Source organism: Podarcis gaigeae (assembly GCF_964106915.1).
Source record: "Podarcis gaigeae genome assembly, chromosome: 6".
In the NCBI taxonomy this organism is placed as follows: Eukaryota; Metazoa; Chordata; class Lepidosauria; order Squamata; family Lacertidae; genus Podarcis; species Podarcis gaigeae.
Genome location: NC_139682.1, coordinates 20675563 through 20694496, shown reverse-complemented (window position 1 = coordinate 20694496; position 18934 = coordinate 20675563). Strand labels below are relative to the sequence as shown.

At 42.5% G+C, this 18934-nt stretch overlaps 1 protein-coding gene across 1 annotated transcript in view; it reads right to left on the bottom strand.

Annotated features, from left to right (window-relative positions):
- PREX1 (phosphatidylinositol-3,4,5-trisphosphate dependent Rac exchange factor 1) overlaps positions 1-18934 on the bottom strand; it is a 219292-nt gene that overhangs the window by 8683 nt on the left and 191675 nt on the right. Inside the window, exons 22-33 of the mRNA XM_083746110.1 lie at positions 18641-18828; positions 17314-17475; positions 15731-15941; positions 14640-14916; positions 14143-14346; positions 6867-6955; positions 6352-6434; positions 5800-5890; positions 5089-5217; positions 2321-2362; positions 1688-1905; positions 234-333 (exon numbers count right to left, since the gene is read on the bottom strand). Coding sequence (XP_083602236.1) covers positions 234-333; positions 1688-1905; positions 2321-2362; positions 5089-5217; positions 5800-5890; positions 6352-6434; positions 6867-6955; positions 14143-14346; positions 14640-14916; positions 15731-15941; positions 17314-17475; positions 18641-18828 — 1794 coding nt within the window. The remainder of the gene's footprint in view (positions 1-233; positions 334-1687; positions 1906-2320; positions 2363-5088; positions 5218-5799; positions 5891-6351; positions 6435-6866; positions 6956-14142; positions 14347-14639; positions 14917-15730; positions 15942-17313; positions 17476-18640; positions 18829-18934) is intronic.

Below are 18934 nucleotides of genomic sequence, written 5' to 3'. Positions count from 1 at the left end.
ATAATCTTTTCTTTTTTGTATTTAATAAAATTTAATAAATAAATAAATAAAAATTACATTTAAAAGATTAGCAACGCTCTTGCTGGGTTTCAGCCAAAATTGCAACTTTTGCAGTTTTTAGTGCAAGTCCACAGTCTTTGTGGACTAAGTCAATGGGACACACAGGGGATATGTCAGTGCACTGCAGGAAAAAATACAGGAAAGTAAGGCACAAAGAAAAGGCATGAACTCACTTGCAACAAAACACTCATCCAGTTGCCTGAAATAAAAAGCAACTTTGTCCAGCTCTGACAAAGTGGCTTGAATATCTTCCAGCATGGTTCGTTCCTCTTTCTGATTGAGAAAATAAATAAATTGTTAAGTTAGACGGGCTGCAAATAAGAACACACATGCCCCTTTTCCGAAGGAACTGTGAGAAGAAAGATAGATTCCCCCCCCCCCAAACTTAAACAACACAAGTATCAGCTAAAGGATGTTTTCTGCCACATGATTTTGGTTAAGGCTGCATCTCATCCCATCTTTTACACTGCATATTTAATTTCCCTACCTCACTGTTCTTTTAAAATGAAAAATATTCCAGCAAAAAAGGAAGTATCAATCTCTGTGCAAAAAACATGATGAATATCCATCCTTCCAGCCATAATTTTAGCATCATTTTTCAAGGTATTCCATTTCCATATATCCCATCTATATAGCCTAACCATGCTTCCCTCTTTCTTCTTCCTGCTTTTGATGTGTACACACTTATTTTTTTTGCACACACATTTGATGCAACGCAAGATACAGCTTCTCGCCAGCAGAGGACAGAAGACACCACACAATTTCCCACCCAGCATTGCCTTTCCTGCAGTGCTCTCTACGCAGCACCAGTATTCAACCTTTTCAGACGCAGGGCCCACCTTTTAGTACTACCTGCAACATGGGGTCCACTTTTAGTCTAACCACACATGTACATCTATCTTACTTTTGTCCCAAAGCCAGACAAGACAGGCCTCCTGTACTTTTAATAGTTTCATGGAATAGGGAATTATGGGAGTATGTAATACGGGGGGGGGGGTGTTTTTGTTTTTAAAAGGTTTGGAATGTAAGAATTGATATATTCTTAATCAAACCATTGGTCCATGTGACTGGTGGCTCTCATGGATTTCAAACAGAGGTCTTCCAGACTTGCCTCAAAATGTCAGGTATTGAATCTGGGACATTCTGTATGCAAAGGACACACTCTTCCACTGATCTGCATTTACTAAAATTCCCTCTTAACTATGAAAAGTTAACTCTCTTCCGCTTTGCAGCTGGTCATCTCTCAGACAAACCCTGGACAAATAAAACGGTCGCAATACCACCCACCTCAGATTGGAATGCACGTGGGTTCTGAAGAACCACGTGAATAAGCAACATGCAACCCGTCAAAACAAATTCACAGGACGTGTACATGCCCATTATATTTCTCACATCTTAGGAGCACTAAAGCGAGTCGACACAGATTTTGAACCGAAAGTTGGCCCGGGCCTCCTTCACAGTAGCATAACAGAACATACCCAGGGCCCATTTATGTTTAAAGTTAAACAATAATATACAGCAAATAAAGGCAGTTCAAATTTCTCACAGCCTTAAAATGTATCCAGGACAGGCAAAACAACTTGGTCAGGAGATGGGTAAGAAGAAGACTGTAAAGTTCCTCCCTTACCACAGAGGGCGAGAGCAAAGACTGGTAGTTTAGCAACACCCCCGTGGCCGCTATCTGCTCCAACCACTTCTTGCTGGCTTCCCTGCTGCTCTCTTCATACTCCCCGTTGTTATTGTATCTGTAGTTGAGAGCCCCCAGTAACTGCTCAGAAAACGTGCAAATGGCAGCCACCAGAGCCTGGCAGAAAATCGCGTCTCGTCTCAGCTGCAGCTCAGTGTCTGGGAGAGAGAGAGGAGAACACACAGGAATCAGGAGTTATCATTTGCTTCATGGCATGAGCCCAATGCCCAGCAACGGTCCCATATTTCCTATTCCCTTCATGTGCACTGTGTAAGGTGCACCATAGTAACCCAAGCAACGAAAGCTTCCAATCTACATCCATGTTTCCCCCCAAAGGAATGCTCAGTTTCCCACAACAACACAGAGCACATGGGAACGGAAGGACTGTTGGCCTATAAAAGGGTGTCCAGTTATATGTCATGATATGCAAGGATAATAACTGTTGTTCTGCCAACACCACAGCACTATCAAATTTACAGTGTTTAACGTTTAATGACTTTTTCTCTGCACACCTGTCCCTATAGCACCTAAGGGGTCATTTGCAAGCAGCAGAAAATAAAGGAGCTGCTTTACCTGTACATTTCAGCAATGCCAAAAGCAGCTGGTTCTTGCCATCTAGAAAGGAAAGACAAAGATAAAACATTTTTTAAAAAACAAGTGAGCATAATCACATTCCACTTAGCTAAGTGCTAAGTCCCAGTAAGAAGAGTTTGGATTTGATATCCCGCTTTATCACTCCCCTTCAGGAGTCTCAAAGCGGCTAACATTCTCCTTTCCCTTCCTCCCCCACAACAAACACTGTGTGAGGTGAGTGGGGTTGAGAGACTTCAGAGAAGTGTGACTGGCCCAAGGTCACCCAGAAGCTGCATGTGGAGGAGCAGAGATGCGAACCCAGATCACCAGATTACAAGTCTACCACTCTTAATCACTACACAACACTGGCTGTAAGAGATGTTGAAATACAAGCAGACTTGGGAATGGCACCCCTTAGCCTAGAACAGAAGTTCCCAAACTGAGGCTTCATTTAGTTGGTCTGCAGCTCGTCAGTGAAGAGCACTTATAAACTGAATTCTGTTGAATTCCATATACAGTGGTACCTCGCAAGACGAAATTAATTCGTTCTGTGAGTTTTTTCGTCTTGCGAATTATTCGTCTTGCGAAGCACGGATTCCCATAGGTATTAACAGTTTTAAGAAAAAGGAAACAAACTTGCAAGACGTTTTCGTCTTGCGAAGCAAGCCCATAGGGAAATTCGTCTTGTGAAGCAACTCAAAAAACGAAAAACTCTTTCGTCTTGCGAGTTTTTCGTCTTACGAGGCATTCGTCTTGCGAGGTACCACTGTATTCCAATTGTAATACGATAAAATACAACATACTAAATTAAAGAAGCAATGAAAATGCAATTAAAAATCATGCAGCAATTTAGCGTGGCACATTGCAATTGCTACAGCAGGCAGAAAAAAACTTTTATGTGGTCCATCAAAACTCCCAGCAATTTTCAAGCGGACCATGAGGCTGAAAGTTTGGGGACCACTGATCTAGAAGGCCTTGCCCCTTTTTCTCAGCTATGCATGGGCTAGATATGGTTACTTAATGGGAAGGAGAAATTACTCTGCACATACTCTTTGAAATTTCTTCGTAAGCTTCCAGCATTCAGCAACTGCACCAAAAACAAGTTCCAGGTCAAAGCCCTGACAAATCCTGGCCCCAAGAAAACAATTGTTCACGTGCACAAACTAGGAAGGAGGCAAAAGTCAGACATCATGGGCAGCTCCAAGTGTGCTTAATTAAATCTAAAATACTGTAGCAAACTGTACCTATGAGCCCCACCCTCAATGTCCCTATGCATGCTGGTGGCACTTTAGATCTTTGTGCATTACAAGTTCCTGATCATGGGGAAGCTTCTAAGCATGTTCAGCTCAATGTGTGAAGTGGAGTCAGTGTAACAGGACCAGGGGCGGAGGAAGGGGGTGAGGTGGGTGCGGGCCACCCCGGTTGTCACCACTGAAGGCGGTGACAAAAGGCCAGGCGGCACTTACTGCAGGGCCTGCAGCGTGCCTGAGCCACACATCTCTCCTGGGAGAGACCCAGTGGCTTGAGCACGTGCAGGTTCCACGCTGCCTCCGCCTCTGGCCAGGACACCCCAGACCCCTCCCCTGTTTAAGCCCTTATGTATTTACTCTAATGTTTGAGGAGACTTAAGAAACTTGGGGAAGTGGTGGTCTAAGTCAGCGGTGCCTATCTTTCGTCCTCCAGACATTGAACTACAACTCCCAACACCCCTGAACATTGGCCATGCAAGTTGGGTGTGATAAGACCTGGACTTCAACAACATTTGGTGGTCCAAAGGTTAAACATCCCATCATAAGTATAGATAGCACTAATATTTTGGAATCAAACACACCTGAAGCTACTCTGTATTCTGATTTATGTCTCTTACCTAGTTCTCACCCATAAAGTGTTAAAGACAGGATGTTGGGTGCAAGACATGTCTGCATACCCAGCCCCCAATAACAGTTCACGCCATCAACACATTCATTTGGGTGCCTCAAGGGGGTTCTAGACTCAACAAACTCTTCAGCTTGAAGAAATCTTTGCGTTTCTTAATGAAAGCAGATCACAACTACTCTCCCTATTCAAACTAAAGCACAGACCATTTCCATGTCAGGGAAATGGCTCAACATGGGAACTCCCCAAGTTTACTTCACAATGTGCAAAAAAAAAATGAATGTAGTCAAGGGATTATGACATTATTCGGCAGCCAGGGTGCTTGTCCGGAACTGCCCTAGCACTTCTTCTTCTGATGGAGGATTTTGCTGGGGGAATTCACAGAGTCAAGTTTGAGCAGCATATTCCAATGAAAAATTAGATGGAATCTAACAAAGGAATTATTGTGAGCCTGACTTATGAGGTGTGCCAGTTTCACATATAGAATCATAGAATTGTATAAATTGGAAGGGATCCCAAGGGTCATCTAGTCCAACCCCCTGCAATGCAGGAATCTCAGCTAAAGCATCCATGACAGATGGCCATCCAACCTCTACTTTAAAAACCTCCAAGGAAGGACGTCAAAATATCTCTACTTGGATTGCCTATAGGGAACAAATCTTATCTGTTAGAACTCTCCATCTGTTAAACACAGGCCAATTATGTCTCATCAGAAATGTTTTCAGCTCATGTCAGTACAAAGGGTGAACCCACCCAAAACTAATCCAGTCCAATGAGTAGAAACCCAGATTTGCAATAAAAGTAGCCCAGATCAATCCCTGGTCCCTCTACTACCCTTTTCATAATACTAGAATAAACCAAAGAGCTTTCCCCTAGCAACTCTTTTCACAGACCTTCCACATATTTCTGTATGGTCTCCACAAGGTTCTTGATGCGGAGCGGAAGGTTCCAGGGATCTTCTTGGATGCTGATTTGAATCTTGTTCCTGCTCCGAATTGTGGTTTCTTCTTTCTGCTTAAATTCTGCAGAAGAAGAGGGACTTTAGGCCGGACAATTGAGCAATGCCAGAGTAGTTCAAAACAGCACCTGACTGCATACTGTGCTAATCCCAACCAAGCCCTCTGAAAAGTTGGCTCTGATGAAAAATTAAAGCTGCCCAGAGTGGCTGGGGAAACCCAGTCAGATGGGTGGAGTACAAATAATAAAATTATTATTGTTATTTTATTTTATTAAAATACAACATAACTGGGAGCCTGTACAGAGCAGCAAAACTAACCTGAGGTGAAGCAATGGAAACATATAGATATATTAAAGAAGTCAAATATACAACAGGGCTGGAAACTGGATCTTATGAGGAATTAACGGCTACCACTGAGACCAGCAGCTCAGTGTCTTTTCCTTCCATATGTCCCCTGTAACATGATGTGATGTCAGTCACATTCCAGGTTTTCCTATCCCCACTCTCAAGAAAGGAGGAGCGAATTCACACATCAAAAGGAAGGAAGGAGGAAGGAGGGGAACAGCTGGAGATTGAGCTAGTTGCGTCTGGACCTAGCTGAGAAAAGCAAGATTATCCTGGGCACATGATGTTCTGGCAAGTTTACCTTGTAAACTGTGGTCCATTGGAAAATGTTTTGTTTCTTCAAAAGCCTTGTTTATTACTGGTCCTTTGAGAAGCGCATTGATAGCATCCACCTGCAAAGAAGCACATTTAGTGAGTCTTCCAAAGAGATGTTTTTTGGATTTTTTCCCTAAGGGAAACCATGGATGGTAACACATCCCATCAGTGCAAGAATTTCTGCTTACACAGCTCCTTCCCCCATGTGTGCCCCATGCTCTCCCCAAATCACAATAGCTAAATGAAGCCTCCAAGACCAGAGGGAGTATATTCTTGAACACCAAGTGCTGGGGGCGAACAACCAAAGACAACCGTCATGCTCTGAGGCACTCCAGATGAAGCCAAGTAGATGAGCCATGGCCTGAATGAGCAACAGAATATTTGTTGAACCCCATCACAGAGAATGTCAAGAAAAGAGCATCCCATTGCTAGTCAACATTACTGGTTCCTAAGCATCTGGAAGAGCACGCACTCTAAGAGAGTATGGCAAAAGCAGTGAAGTTCCCTGTTCTACATCATAAGCGTTTGTGTCACTCACCTGGTTAAATAGATGCTCAAGGCAGCCGTGCAGCTTGTCTTGTTTGTCTGAAGGTATCCTCATGTCACTGGGGAGTTCATCACCTAATGGTGGGAACAGTAAAACTTTGGGCTTGTTCTCATGCAAATATATTCCAATGGAAATAATGTCAGGAGCAAATAGCTATCTAGAAATTTAATATATAATGACAACAGCAACTACTTTAGGCTGTGATCAACCACCCTCTTTCTATCTTTCTGAAGGGGTGAAAAGGAAAAAAGGAGAACTGAAATTGCTTTAAGAACCAAGATGAACAAGATGACCCAACTGATTTTTGAAGTTTCTCTTTCCACTTGGACATAGCGTATGACATGGGCTTTTTTGGTTCCATAAGTCTGCAAGGAGGGTGGTTGCTATGGGAACACTAAGAAAACACAAGTGAGCAGCTGAATAATAGACTGGCATCTACTGGAGAATTGGCTTATGGTCCGTTCATTTATTAATGGTTTCATTATAGAAGCACAGCATTCACTCACCTGATCCCATCTCATCACTGCCCAAGTAAGAGCTGTTACTCCGTACGCTGGTGTAGGAAAGCACAGAGTCCCGGTTACTGTTGCACTCACTGGAAAAAAAATGTATAAAAACTAAGAAACTCTTCATATGCAGAATTCCAGCTATGCATAGTTAGCACCTTTTGGGGGGTGTATCCAAGGGCATTCTTTCATTTCTATCCTGCCTGTCTCCAAGGGTTTAATGTGGTGTACAATGGACAATGGCCCTCCTAACTCAACACAGTAAGAGGATACTATCCTTTAGTGACAGCAAACTTTTGAACTCTGTCCTAGAATACTTCATCTTTCACTGATGAAGACAGATTGCAGAACTGTAGCATTACTCTTTGCTACCAGAGCTCATGTCAGTGACTAAGTGTTAGAAGTTCAAATTCTAACCCAAATTTAGTTGATTCTTTGAGCGCAGGGACTTTGTCATCGAGCTTCAATGTTCTAAAGTTCAGATTTAACTTAAAACCACACAGTTTTTTATTAGCATGCACAATGACGGAACACTGTTTTCGGTACCTGTTTTGTGACATTTCCAGGTGTATCCCTGGATGGTCACCAGGACAGTCACTCAGCTATTCTGCTGAGTCTAGACTTCCCTTAAAACTACCTGCCACTGCCACTGCCACCTTCTGACTTATAGAAAGGAGTAGGACTCTGGTTTTATCATCATACTCAAGTACATCCACACAAAGCATGTTGGGTGAGATATACTTGCCATAGAATCCATCCAGACCAGAACAGATTTAAACATAAACATACATTTTTATTAGAGAGCATAATCTGCAGAACCAATAGCAGAATTCGTAAAGAGTTCTAATTTCCTGACCTAACGTAACTATCCTGTCTTCTAACTTTCGTTAGCCATTCTTACTTTTTTACATAGGAGTCAAAATGGGTTGCATGCCAAGAAGCAAGAGTATGCATGAGTCAATCTAAATATGACATCTGTGCAATAGGTTCATTTCAAAACAAACCCCTCTATATTGTCCATCAAGGCGAGCAAGAGGCATTATGAGAGTTCAAGGTCACATTCTGGCCAAGCGAAAACACTTATGGAGGCCAAGACACAGAGCCACTGAGGAGTGTGGCCTGGGGAAAATCCCAAGGACCAGACAGGGAGGTCTGGAGGACCACATTTGGCCTCTGGTCCTGTTGTGCCAGAATGTTAACCAATCAGATGAGACTGAAGGCACCTTCTCTGAATAGGATATAATTTATGCAACATTGCAATCTTTTAAATATGCTCAAAACTACCCCACAAGAGAAGTCTTTTCTGCTCCCATGTTGTTGGTTGTTTTTTTTAATTCCTCCCCCACAACAAACACTCTGTGAGGTGAGTAGGGCTGAGAGACTTCAGAGAAGTGTTACTAGCCCAAGGTCACCCAGCAACTGCATGTGGAAGAGCGGAGAATCGAACCCAATTCATCAGATTACGAGTCTACCGCTCTTAACCACTACACCACACTGGCTCTCTTCTGCTCCCATGTTGAAAATGGGAAATGAAGGTCCAAGGAAGCACAAGCCCATGAGTCTGGTGATACCTGAATTCACATATGTGGGATTCAAGTCTGAAACTCCATACGCTGGGCTACCACAGGGGCCCTCTCTATGGAATGGACCCCTATGAGAACTTGCTAGCTCCTTGGATACAGAGACATACCCAGAGTGTTGGACTAGGACCTGGGAAACCAGGGTTCAAATCCCCACCTGGCCATGAAGCTCAGTGGGTTCACCTTGGGCCAGTCACTGCATCTCAGCCTTCCCTAGGGTTCCTCTTAAGAGTTGTTGTGGGGATTAAATAATGATGAGCAGGAGAATAATACGACATGATATTTTTGTCTGTGTAGATCTGCAAGCTGCTGCATCTTAACAGTTTAACAACAACACAAACAATAAATGCAGTAAGCACAAGATATCCAAGAGCTGTTTCATCTCAATCAAAACGACAAGGGTGAAGGAGAATGCTCCACTTGATTTCTGCTATCAATATATAAGTTGTTCTCAAAGGTATCTATTTCTCTTAATTTCTGAAAGGGATATACTACACTATGTTTAGGAATGTTAGGAAGAGACAAATGGCTATGAAAGATAAACTGATTGTCCGAATCAGATCTCGTGCAACAAACCATGACTAATGCCAGCTAAGTATCTTCTTAGCTGTGCTTTACTCATTCTTGTAAGCTCCGGGATATCCATTTTCTGACCAAAACCAATCAAAACACATTTGATTCCTTCTTGAATTGCTATTATATAGGTTATGTATGCTTAATCGTCTGAGTCTAAAAGAGGTAAGACAGAACAAACTCTCTCATCTTTCATTTAAATTCTGAAACAAGTGACAGCCCCACTGGGAATCTGCCTTTGATCTCACTGTGTCATCTAGGACAGATTAGGCTCAATTATGGAACCCATTAAACAAAACACAGCACAGGAATAAGAGTCATATGAAAAGCTGAATAAAATTACTTCTATTGCATTAATACAAATTCCACTGTGAGTAGGTAGAAAAACCCTGAAGATACACTGCCAGCAAAAGATTAGCCTACCACCCACCAACAGTTTTTCTATGGAACCAAAACTGAGGATTTAAACCATGCAAAATGTGCTTTTTACATGTTCAATGCTCGGCTCTTAGAGGAAATAAATGATGCTAATTCCTGTGACTAGGAAACTTGAAGTGCTAGAAATAGCACTTCTAATTGAATTGCCATGGCCTATTTTCTTTAATGCACAGGTTGCAAAACACGCTGGGGATTTTCTACAAACGTTTGACAGTTTTTGGCTACCGCTCAGTAGCTTTCTTTGTTTGGTTGTCATGTTGAGAGCTCTGCTTCACACAAAATTCCATCTCCTTTGCCAACAACACAGGAGAAATACTCAATGTACCTGGATCACTATGCTCACAACAATCCTAAGGCATGACATGTATGTGGAAATGAACACATGTTTAAGAGGAAGGGGTCCCCTGTTATTCCTCCCAGATCAGAAAGTCCAGTATTGGAGAAAGAGCTACCATCCGACTAGCACTTGAATCACTGCAGCAGGAAAGAAGAAGAGTTTGGATTTGATATCCCTCTTTATCACTACCTGAAGGAGTCTCAAAGCGGCTAACATTCTCCTTTCCCTTCCTGCCCCACAACAAACACTCTGTGAGGTGAGTGGGGCTGAGAGACTTCAGAGAAGTGTGACTGGCCCAAGGTCACCCAGCAGCTGCATGTGGAGGAGCGGAGACGCGAACCCGGTTCCCCAGATTATGAGACTACCGCTCTTAACTACTACACCACACTGGCTCCCCAGAAATACAGTTCAAATGTAGATTTTCTGATTGGACTTTATGCTTCCCTTCTAGCACCAACCAGGGTGATCTGTCAAAATATCACTATTTTGTGGTTTTATACTGATTCATCGTCTTTGGTTTTTTAAAATAAATTTTATATTATACACTGCTCAAGATTTATTTACACAAAGTGGTACATAAACATTTTAAATACCACACAGTTAAATTTTAAAGCTTGAACAGTGTGATATTTCACTAGGTGACATATATGCCATGAGAAGCAGCTGGTCACTTATGCCTGAAGACAAGATTTTCAGAACAAATATGTTGGATCTCAGTTTTCTGAAAAACTGAAAAATAAGAAAGCTGGGTAAGGGGGTGGGGAACCTGAAATTTTATTCTTTTACTATTTCCCCCTTCTGAGTCTTCTGGGAACACAATGTTCACAGACATGAATAGGAAAGGCTTCTCTATAACTGCAGCTACTAGAAGTGCTTCCAAGCTACCTGAAAACCTCTGTGGTTTTATAGTGCTATATTACAAAGGCAGAGGGTGGTGATGGGGAGTGAGGGAACCACGTTTGAGGAACTGAAATGCACAAAGCGATTTTTCAAACAGTCCTTACTTTCTACAGCAGTCTAATAGTAAAGTTGTTCAGTATTTGCTAGACTCATTTCCATAGTGACAGGAGTAGTCAAGAGATATTTGAACAGCCCTGAGTGCTCACTGGAAGGACAGATCCTGACGCTGAGGCTCCAATACTTTGGCCACCTCATGAGAAGAGAAGACTCCCTGGAAAAGACCCTGATGTTGGGAAAGATTGAGGGCACAAGGAGAAGGGGACGAAAGAGGACGAGATGGTTGGACAGTGTTCTCAAAGCTACCAGCATGAGTTTGACCAAACTGCGGGAGGCAGTGGAAGACAGGAGTGCCTGGCGTGCTCTGGTCCATGGGGTCACGAAGAGTCGGACACGACTAAACAACTAAACAACAACAACAAATTTAAGAATATATAAATATGCTCCTATATCAGGCTAAAAAGGTCTCTTTAAAATAGCATTGCCTGCCGAATGGCTGGGTGGAATTTCTGTTCTACAGTACAGGTGCCTTAGTTCCTTATTGTTGTGATCCACAAAGCACTGAATAAAGAGTATTTGAATTTTAGCTCTGGTATTGGATTGAAATCAATTGAGATGAAGAGCCAGTTCAAACTGGTTTGTTTTTTTACTACTATGAAATAACTCCCCCTGCCCCCAATGCCATAAATTACCTCATGTTGTTGGTGTGCCTGGCGAGAGGAGTACTATTGGAGGAAAGCCTTGTGTATCTTGGCCTAAATCCATTTTGTATCCTCTGTATTGCTGGAGCCTCATTTAGCTTATTTGCTCCTTCGATCAGCAATACAGAGGAGTGGGCAACTTCCTTGCATCTTTAGATTCCCGGGTTAGAACAAGTGGAGAGGGACCAAGCTATTCTTCACTTGTCAGTTTTCACCTTTTTTGGGTGGAGGGTATATGAGTCTCATAATGCCCTCATCAAAGGGCTATGATTTAGGCAGCAAAAAAAACCTCTAGCTGGTTGACAGCCCCTTCAAAAACAGCATATTCTGTTCTCTCCTATCCTTCTAATGTATGATCCAGAATTTGTTCCACTTAGGACACAAAACCACAAAGTCCAAAAAAAAAAGCGCATTACTTGAAATCTCTTGTGAGATCTTCCAAACAGCAGTGTTGTGGTTAATTCAGTCTACTTCCATGTGCCTCAGACTGGTGCCTGCTGATCTGAGTAATGCAAAAAAATACTGCTGTAGATGTAATCGTTATAAAGTCCAATTAGTCTGTGTTTTCTGTGGATTGTGTGTTTGTACACATAAGACAACAAGTTAACAGTTCTGCAAACAACAGCTGCAGAACCAGTCTGAAGCTAACAGGCGTCTACTCCTGAAAAACCCACAAAAGATTCCCTCTTCCCAGCTGCGATGCTTCACCGGATAAAGAGGGAAATTCTTCCCTCTGACCTCACCTGACCTGCCTGATCACTGAGGCCCTGCTGTAAGTTGATCCTGTGACTGACATGTGCACCATGTCAAATTGTTGTGAACTCTGGACTGGATGCACTTAAACTCGTACCGTGCAAGTAATGATTAGAGCCTGGCCCACGTCATATGTGCTCTACTGTACATTTGGGAACAGTCCTAAGTATATAAGGAGTGATGATCCATTTGTTAGCAGATTTTAAGCACAGAGTGCTTTTTAAGGAGAGAAGGAATTGGTAAGATTTAAAAACATTTGGATTTTAGCTTGTTAAGGCAGAATGAGATTAGAAATAGACCATGGAGAAAAGCAACTGAATTTGTCTGGAGTGATGGAATGTCCTTCCTACGAAGAGGGACAAATTCCTCCTACCCTGCAATGCAGATGTACTAAATGGTGAGAAGGTATTGCTAGCTAGTAGGTAGCTGTTGCTGTGAACATTCTGTGTCACTGAGGACAGCATTAGTCAAAATGCGACTATTTGGGGTCACTTCAATTCCCCATTGCTTTCCCCTTCATCCTGCATCACTGCACAAAACTTTTAACTTTTGTTCAAAAATCTTACAAGTGGCCTCCCATATGGTAAGTCGTACTAGAATAAAATGTGGTAATGTACAAACAACCAGCAAACCAGAAGGGCAATATATGGGTTATGATTCTGCTCTGTTATCAAAGTGCAAGAACCCTTTGAATAAGAATGTAAGATTGGTAGGTGTCTATATCTATAAGACAAAGGACACAATTTAAAGAAACAAAGGACACAATTTAATAAAGGTTAGCTGTGACTAATCTCCTAATTTAGCCATCATTAACATTTGCTGGAATGGATTCACAGATTGTGGCGCAACAAACATTTTTCTTGTGATGGCATAGAGAAGTAGGCCAGCCAAAAAGGCATCATCTTGCATGTAATAAGCAGTTCTAGCAGTGGTGGACTTTGGGTTCACAAATTTCAGTGGTGCCCTGTGCGATGCTTAAATTTGGCACACACACCCCCCACCTCTCATGCTCCATTCTACATCATTGTTGTGGCGCCCCCTGCAATACCAGTGCCCAGAACCGGTGGGACTACCCTAAAATCGCCTCTGTTTCTAGCTTAGTGCATGTTCTCAAATGCATTTATTAACAACTAGAACCTGAAATACAATTCTGTGGCATAGTCAGATAGAACTGCTGCTCAGATCTCTTTGGAAAGGGAAATTTCAGGAGTTGGAAAGAGAAAAAAGGGTGAATTTCCCCCTGCTCCCCAGGGATTTCCCCCCGCTGTGCCATATAGTCTGCTGGCCCCAAATTTGCGCATTTCATAGCTATATGGGGCGGGTGTCGTTCTGGAGGACGAAAAAAGGGAAATGAATCCTTTTGCTTTGCTGTCCTTCTGAAACCTCATGTATAGAGTGGGTGGTTATGGGGAGTTTTTAGACCTCATGGCCCACATTCCTTCCACCCAACTCACAATCTCTCTTCAAGGATAGTTATAACAAGCTGTCAGGAGTCCCTGGGTCACACACCTGAAACCCTCATCACCCCTCTTTCAATTACCCTTTTCATAACTTGTCAGGGGCTCAGGCAGTTTAGACATTTCTCTTTCTCTCAACTACCATCAGCACCCTGTATGCTCTTAGGATCTTGGTGCCAAGGGGCTTTATTCTCTGTCTCTGCTCTCTCGCTCTCTACAATTTTTCTTTTATTTTACAAATATACTTCTGGGGGTTCTCCAAGGATGCAAAAAACTTATTTTTGGGTGGTTCTTTTTTCACTTCCTGATTGGTACTCCACTATTGCTACTAGATTAAGCCATCAAGCAGAAGAACATGAGCATTCTTGATACCACAAGTTTTAACAGCAGTATGTGATTCATTTGATGATACATGGATGTATAATTCTTCACAGTACCCAAGTGAAATGGCTTCCGAGCAGTGCGCCTCACTGAACCCACCTGTATGAGTCTCTGTAACTCATTGTATCGTGTCCCGAATCTTCCTGGTCCTCCTCAGACACTTTGAAACAAACCTTCTTCATCCCATGCTCGACTTTGTCAATATCGCTCTCTTCCGAGACCAAGGATGTGGCAGGCATCTCCTCCATGGAGGGAGGCTCACATAATCCTGCTGCCGTGGGTTCAGTAATGGTGGACAAAAGCCTGCAGATGTAGAATGTATCATGGTAAGAAGAAAAACCAGCCAAGGGCTCCAGGAGCCAGAACTGTAATCTCTGCTATACATACATGGGGACACCTGTAGGCTGACGCTCTGTGAACCTCCCCATGCTTTTAAAACCTTAATCGGAGGCTCTGCATCACCCCTGCTCTAAGGCATACTAAAGCTAAGCCAAGTAGGGCATTGAGAGTTATAATTCAATCATAACTGATATTCTCTCCTCCCCCCCCCCGATTGAGCACAACGATTTCTAAAGGCAAGATGTTAACCAACTCACTTATTTATCTGAAAGACGTATTGTTTCATTTCTTTAACTGCTACTTCTAGTTTGTTGAAGAGCTGCAAGTAGGAGTCCTGTATCTCCCGATCTTCTTGCTTCAACAGAAAGGTGAGACCTCTCTCCTCCTGAGTAGTTCCTCCATTCTCTTGGCCAAAGCAACCATCATATTGTCCATGTGGGTTGAGGTCCCCATTTTCTGGCGCCAAACATCTCCATGATGGTGCAGCCATGCTGGCTATGCAGTGCTGAGTATATGAGACTGGATTTAAGCTTCCTGTTAAACATTTAAAAATGCTGGTTACGAAAGCACTTGTCTTTAAAGCTTCTTTTAAGGAGCAACCTCAAATTCTTTTATATGTTATTTATTGAACTGTTTTCCAAAAGGGGGAAGATATAAGTGACAGATGGGAAGAAATAAGGAATTACGAAGAATTTCCCTGCCCCAGAAGACCCTTTGTAGTCATCGTAGAGCAATCCTTTAAAATTTACCTAAAGGTTAGAACTATGCTTATGAAATTTATTTACTTATCTGGAATTATCAGCAGGCCAATAGCTGCACTCAAGCCTGTCAAATTCTGTAAATACTGGGGCAAGAACAGCAACCATGAGCTAGTCCTAGACCTTTGGCCTTCCTTTCCCTGTTGCCAGTATCTCAGTTGCTCCTTGTATTATCATAAATTGGCTCAAAACAACATATTATTTTAGCACAGACACCAGTGGAAGACCATTCTTGTTCAATTGCCTACTTACAGCTGCCAAGCCTTGCAGCCATAATTTGCATGGTGATGGATCTCTTGTTAAGTCTTTCAGGTTTCTTTCCCAGTCAATAAACCACCCCTTCTATACAGAAAAGGGGGGGAATTTGCTTAAGGCTGCTTGGCTGTCATGTGCAGCATGATAGTTATGCTCATCCCCACCCACCCTATTCCCACTATTACGCTGTGTCCTATGACAGAGTCAGATGCTCTCATAAAACCTTCAAAGGGGACCAGGCATCTTAGTAGAAGCATTCTTCTTGAATTTGGTCTTGAACAACAGCTGGGTGTTGCTCCAGTGGGTATGCAAAGCTCTTAAGAGATAGTGAGCACCTTGTTCTGGATCTAGGCCGATAATAGAAGGCTTCCGTCCGATGCGAATGCTGAACGACCTAGCCACCGAGGTAGTGTTTTTGGGATACGACACTTCCATGAGGTTAATGTGGCAGTTGGTGGGGCAGAAATCCATGCTGCTCAGAGGGTGAAGTTCTGTTGTGGCTCGTTTGAAGGATGGGCTCACCTTGGTTTTCAACTCATCTGCGAACTAGGGAAAGAAAGTTAAATGTTTCAATTGTACTAGCACACTAATCCACAAACTACTTGCCCCTGAGTTTATGCACTTATAAATAAATCGAACACCCTACCACAGCTGCTCCTTTTTTTTCTTCTTATTTCCACCCACAAAAGAAAAAAAATTATCTTGGTGGCCCTCTATCCAATAATTCACAGAAAATGTATTTCCTTATTAACTACATAAATCTATGTATTGTATGCTTCAAGATGTTCACAGAATCCAAGAGAGACCAGAAATGATGTAGAAATGCTATCCATGATAGCAAGTGAATGCTTAAATCCCATAATGTAAGCTGGGGCTCTGATCCAAAAGACTGTGCATGAAGCTGTGGGTTCTGGATATGTGCTACTCATTTATTTATTTTTTAAACTAGAATCATACTAATCAGCTATTTGATGAGGAGGGTAGATAGGATCCCCTTACTCCTGCTTCCTGTCTGATCTGCAGGCATCATATCTTGGCTTTGTAAAATGAGCTGTGTGCATCCAGTCCGAGTTGTCGGATTGGAAAGCCTGCTTCTGTGTGAAGAAGGCCCTTAACTGGATATGGTGCAAGTGTTTCACAATCAGGCTGTGACATTAGTCTGCAATCTCAATAAAACCAGAAAAGCCATCTAAAAGTTTAAAACACATAACATAATGCACACCTACACCCAGCCAACCTCCTTAAAAGGGGATTTGAAATCTAAAAGCATAATTGTTTTATATATATATATATATATATATATATATATATATATATATACACACACACACACACACACACACACACACACACACAGTGTGTGTGTGTGTGTGTGTGTGTGTGCGCGCGCGCGCGCATATATATATATATATATATTTGCTTTCGTAGATTTTCACGGGTACAGGAATGCAGGTTTTGGTGTCCTCGGGTGTACTTTTACACGGGAAGACACCCGAGGACACCAAAACCTGCATATATATATATATATATACACACACACACACACCCCGCCCATCTGGCTGGGTTTCCCCAACCACTCTGGGCGGCTTCCAACAAAATATTAAAATACAATAGTCTATTAAACACTAAAAGCTTCCCTAAACAGGGCTGCCTTCAGATGTCTTCTAAAAGTCTGGTAGTTGTTTTTCTCTTTGACATTTGGTGGGAAGGCGTTCCACAGGGCTGCTGTCACTACTGAGAAGGCCCTCTGCCTAGTTCCCTGTAACTTGGCTTCTCGCAGCGAGGGAACCGCCAGAAGGCCCTCAGTACTGGACCTCAGTTTCCGGGCAGAACGATGGGGGTGGAGACGCTCCTTCATAAATGGACCGAGGCCATTTATGCTCCAGTGTCATGATGTCGTTATGCACAATGATCTCACCTCTTGATAGCTGGCAACCCTTCTGCTGATGCTCTCCAACTTTGTGTCGCAAATCTGCCGGCACTCAAATTGCGGCATGGTGACCACAGCATTGCTGAGGGACATAAGCCTTCTGCAGTTCCTCACAAATAAGCTGTCATCTGTAGCAAAGGCCTCCAAAATCTAAAGCATTAGAAAACAATTACCTTGTTTGGTTGGAACAGCAGGCCACAAACCTCTAAGCAGATGAAACGTTGGAAATACATCAGCCAGGATCGCACAATTCCAAAGGCAAAAATGACAACTGGGCAGGTAGACACGCTTCCTGGCGTATTTCAAGGGAACACTTTAGAAAGTTAAATTGTAACGCAAGTGGTGACTCAAATTTTGTTCTTTGTTTTTGTGGAACCCTCATTCCACAAAAAGTGAGAGGGAAATCCTGCTGTTTCTGTGGAAAGTAGGCAGATTTCTAAAAATGTTTTGGAAGAGGTGGGGGTTGACTAACCATAATGTAGTAATGAGGTGTTGGGTGACAGGTTTTTCTCTGGTGTGTCCCCCCTTCCTCCCCACTGTGAAAAAAAAAAACCTTTGCCAGCTGCAATCTGCAGTAAGTTAGTCTCAACATCTCTGCAGCCATCTGACTATTTTCTGAGTTTCTTTAGTTTTATTGTTACATCTTCTTTTCCATACTATATGCAATAAATCTATTTGACTTCCCACCCCGTGTTTCATGACAGTTCTTTGTACATATTATTTGGCTGCATATACACTAGTTCTTCACCTAATTTTCCACACTCTCTTATCTTTTATAATGTCAGCTGTTGATCACAAAGCATCCCCTAACCTGGAAGTCATATTTAAGGTCCAATAAATATCCCCCTAGGTACTCCCACTCACTCATTGTCAATTTGTCATCTTGGTTTCTTATTTCAGATGTCATACTGGCAAGCTAGGCATATTCAATTAGTTTGCATATCCGTTGTTCTTTCCCTGGGATTTCTCTTAATTTCCAACTTCTTGCATATACTATCCTTGCTGCTGGTTGTTGCATATAGGAATAGGTTGTGTTCTTGGGCAATTCATTTGCAATTACACCTAGAAGAAATGTTTCTTTCTGATTTCTAAGGAAAGGTAAGTTTAAAGATTTTCTTTAACTCATTGTACACCATCTCCCATTAGATTGTCGCCCATAAACAAAGGGTCCTTTTTCATTGCAACTGAATTTTAATAGACTTCAATATATTTTAACACATTTCTATATACATTTGTAACTACTGAGCTTCAGGGACAGGGAAAAGTAGTGGATGCCTGGTTGATGCATTAAAGAGTAACACCGAATGGTATAAACCTTTGCTGTGAGGCTGAAGGACCCCTTGGGCTCAATGATCTTCTCCAGGACAAAGCTCCTGATCCCAGCAGTGCTGACGTATTCATACACGACGCCATGTTCCAGGTGAACATTGTCCACCGTTAGGCTAATAAGAGGAGTGTCTTCTCTGATGATTAACGGGGAGTCAAAAGTCTGAAGGGCCAGTTCTGCAAACCAAAGTTCAGTCATTAGAAGAGCACAGAGATGGAGGAGGAGGAGGAGGAGGAGAAGAAGAAGAAGAAGAGGAGGAGGAGGAGGAGGAGTAGTTTGGAT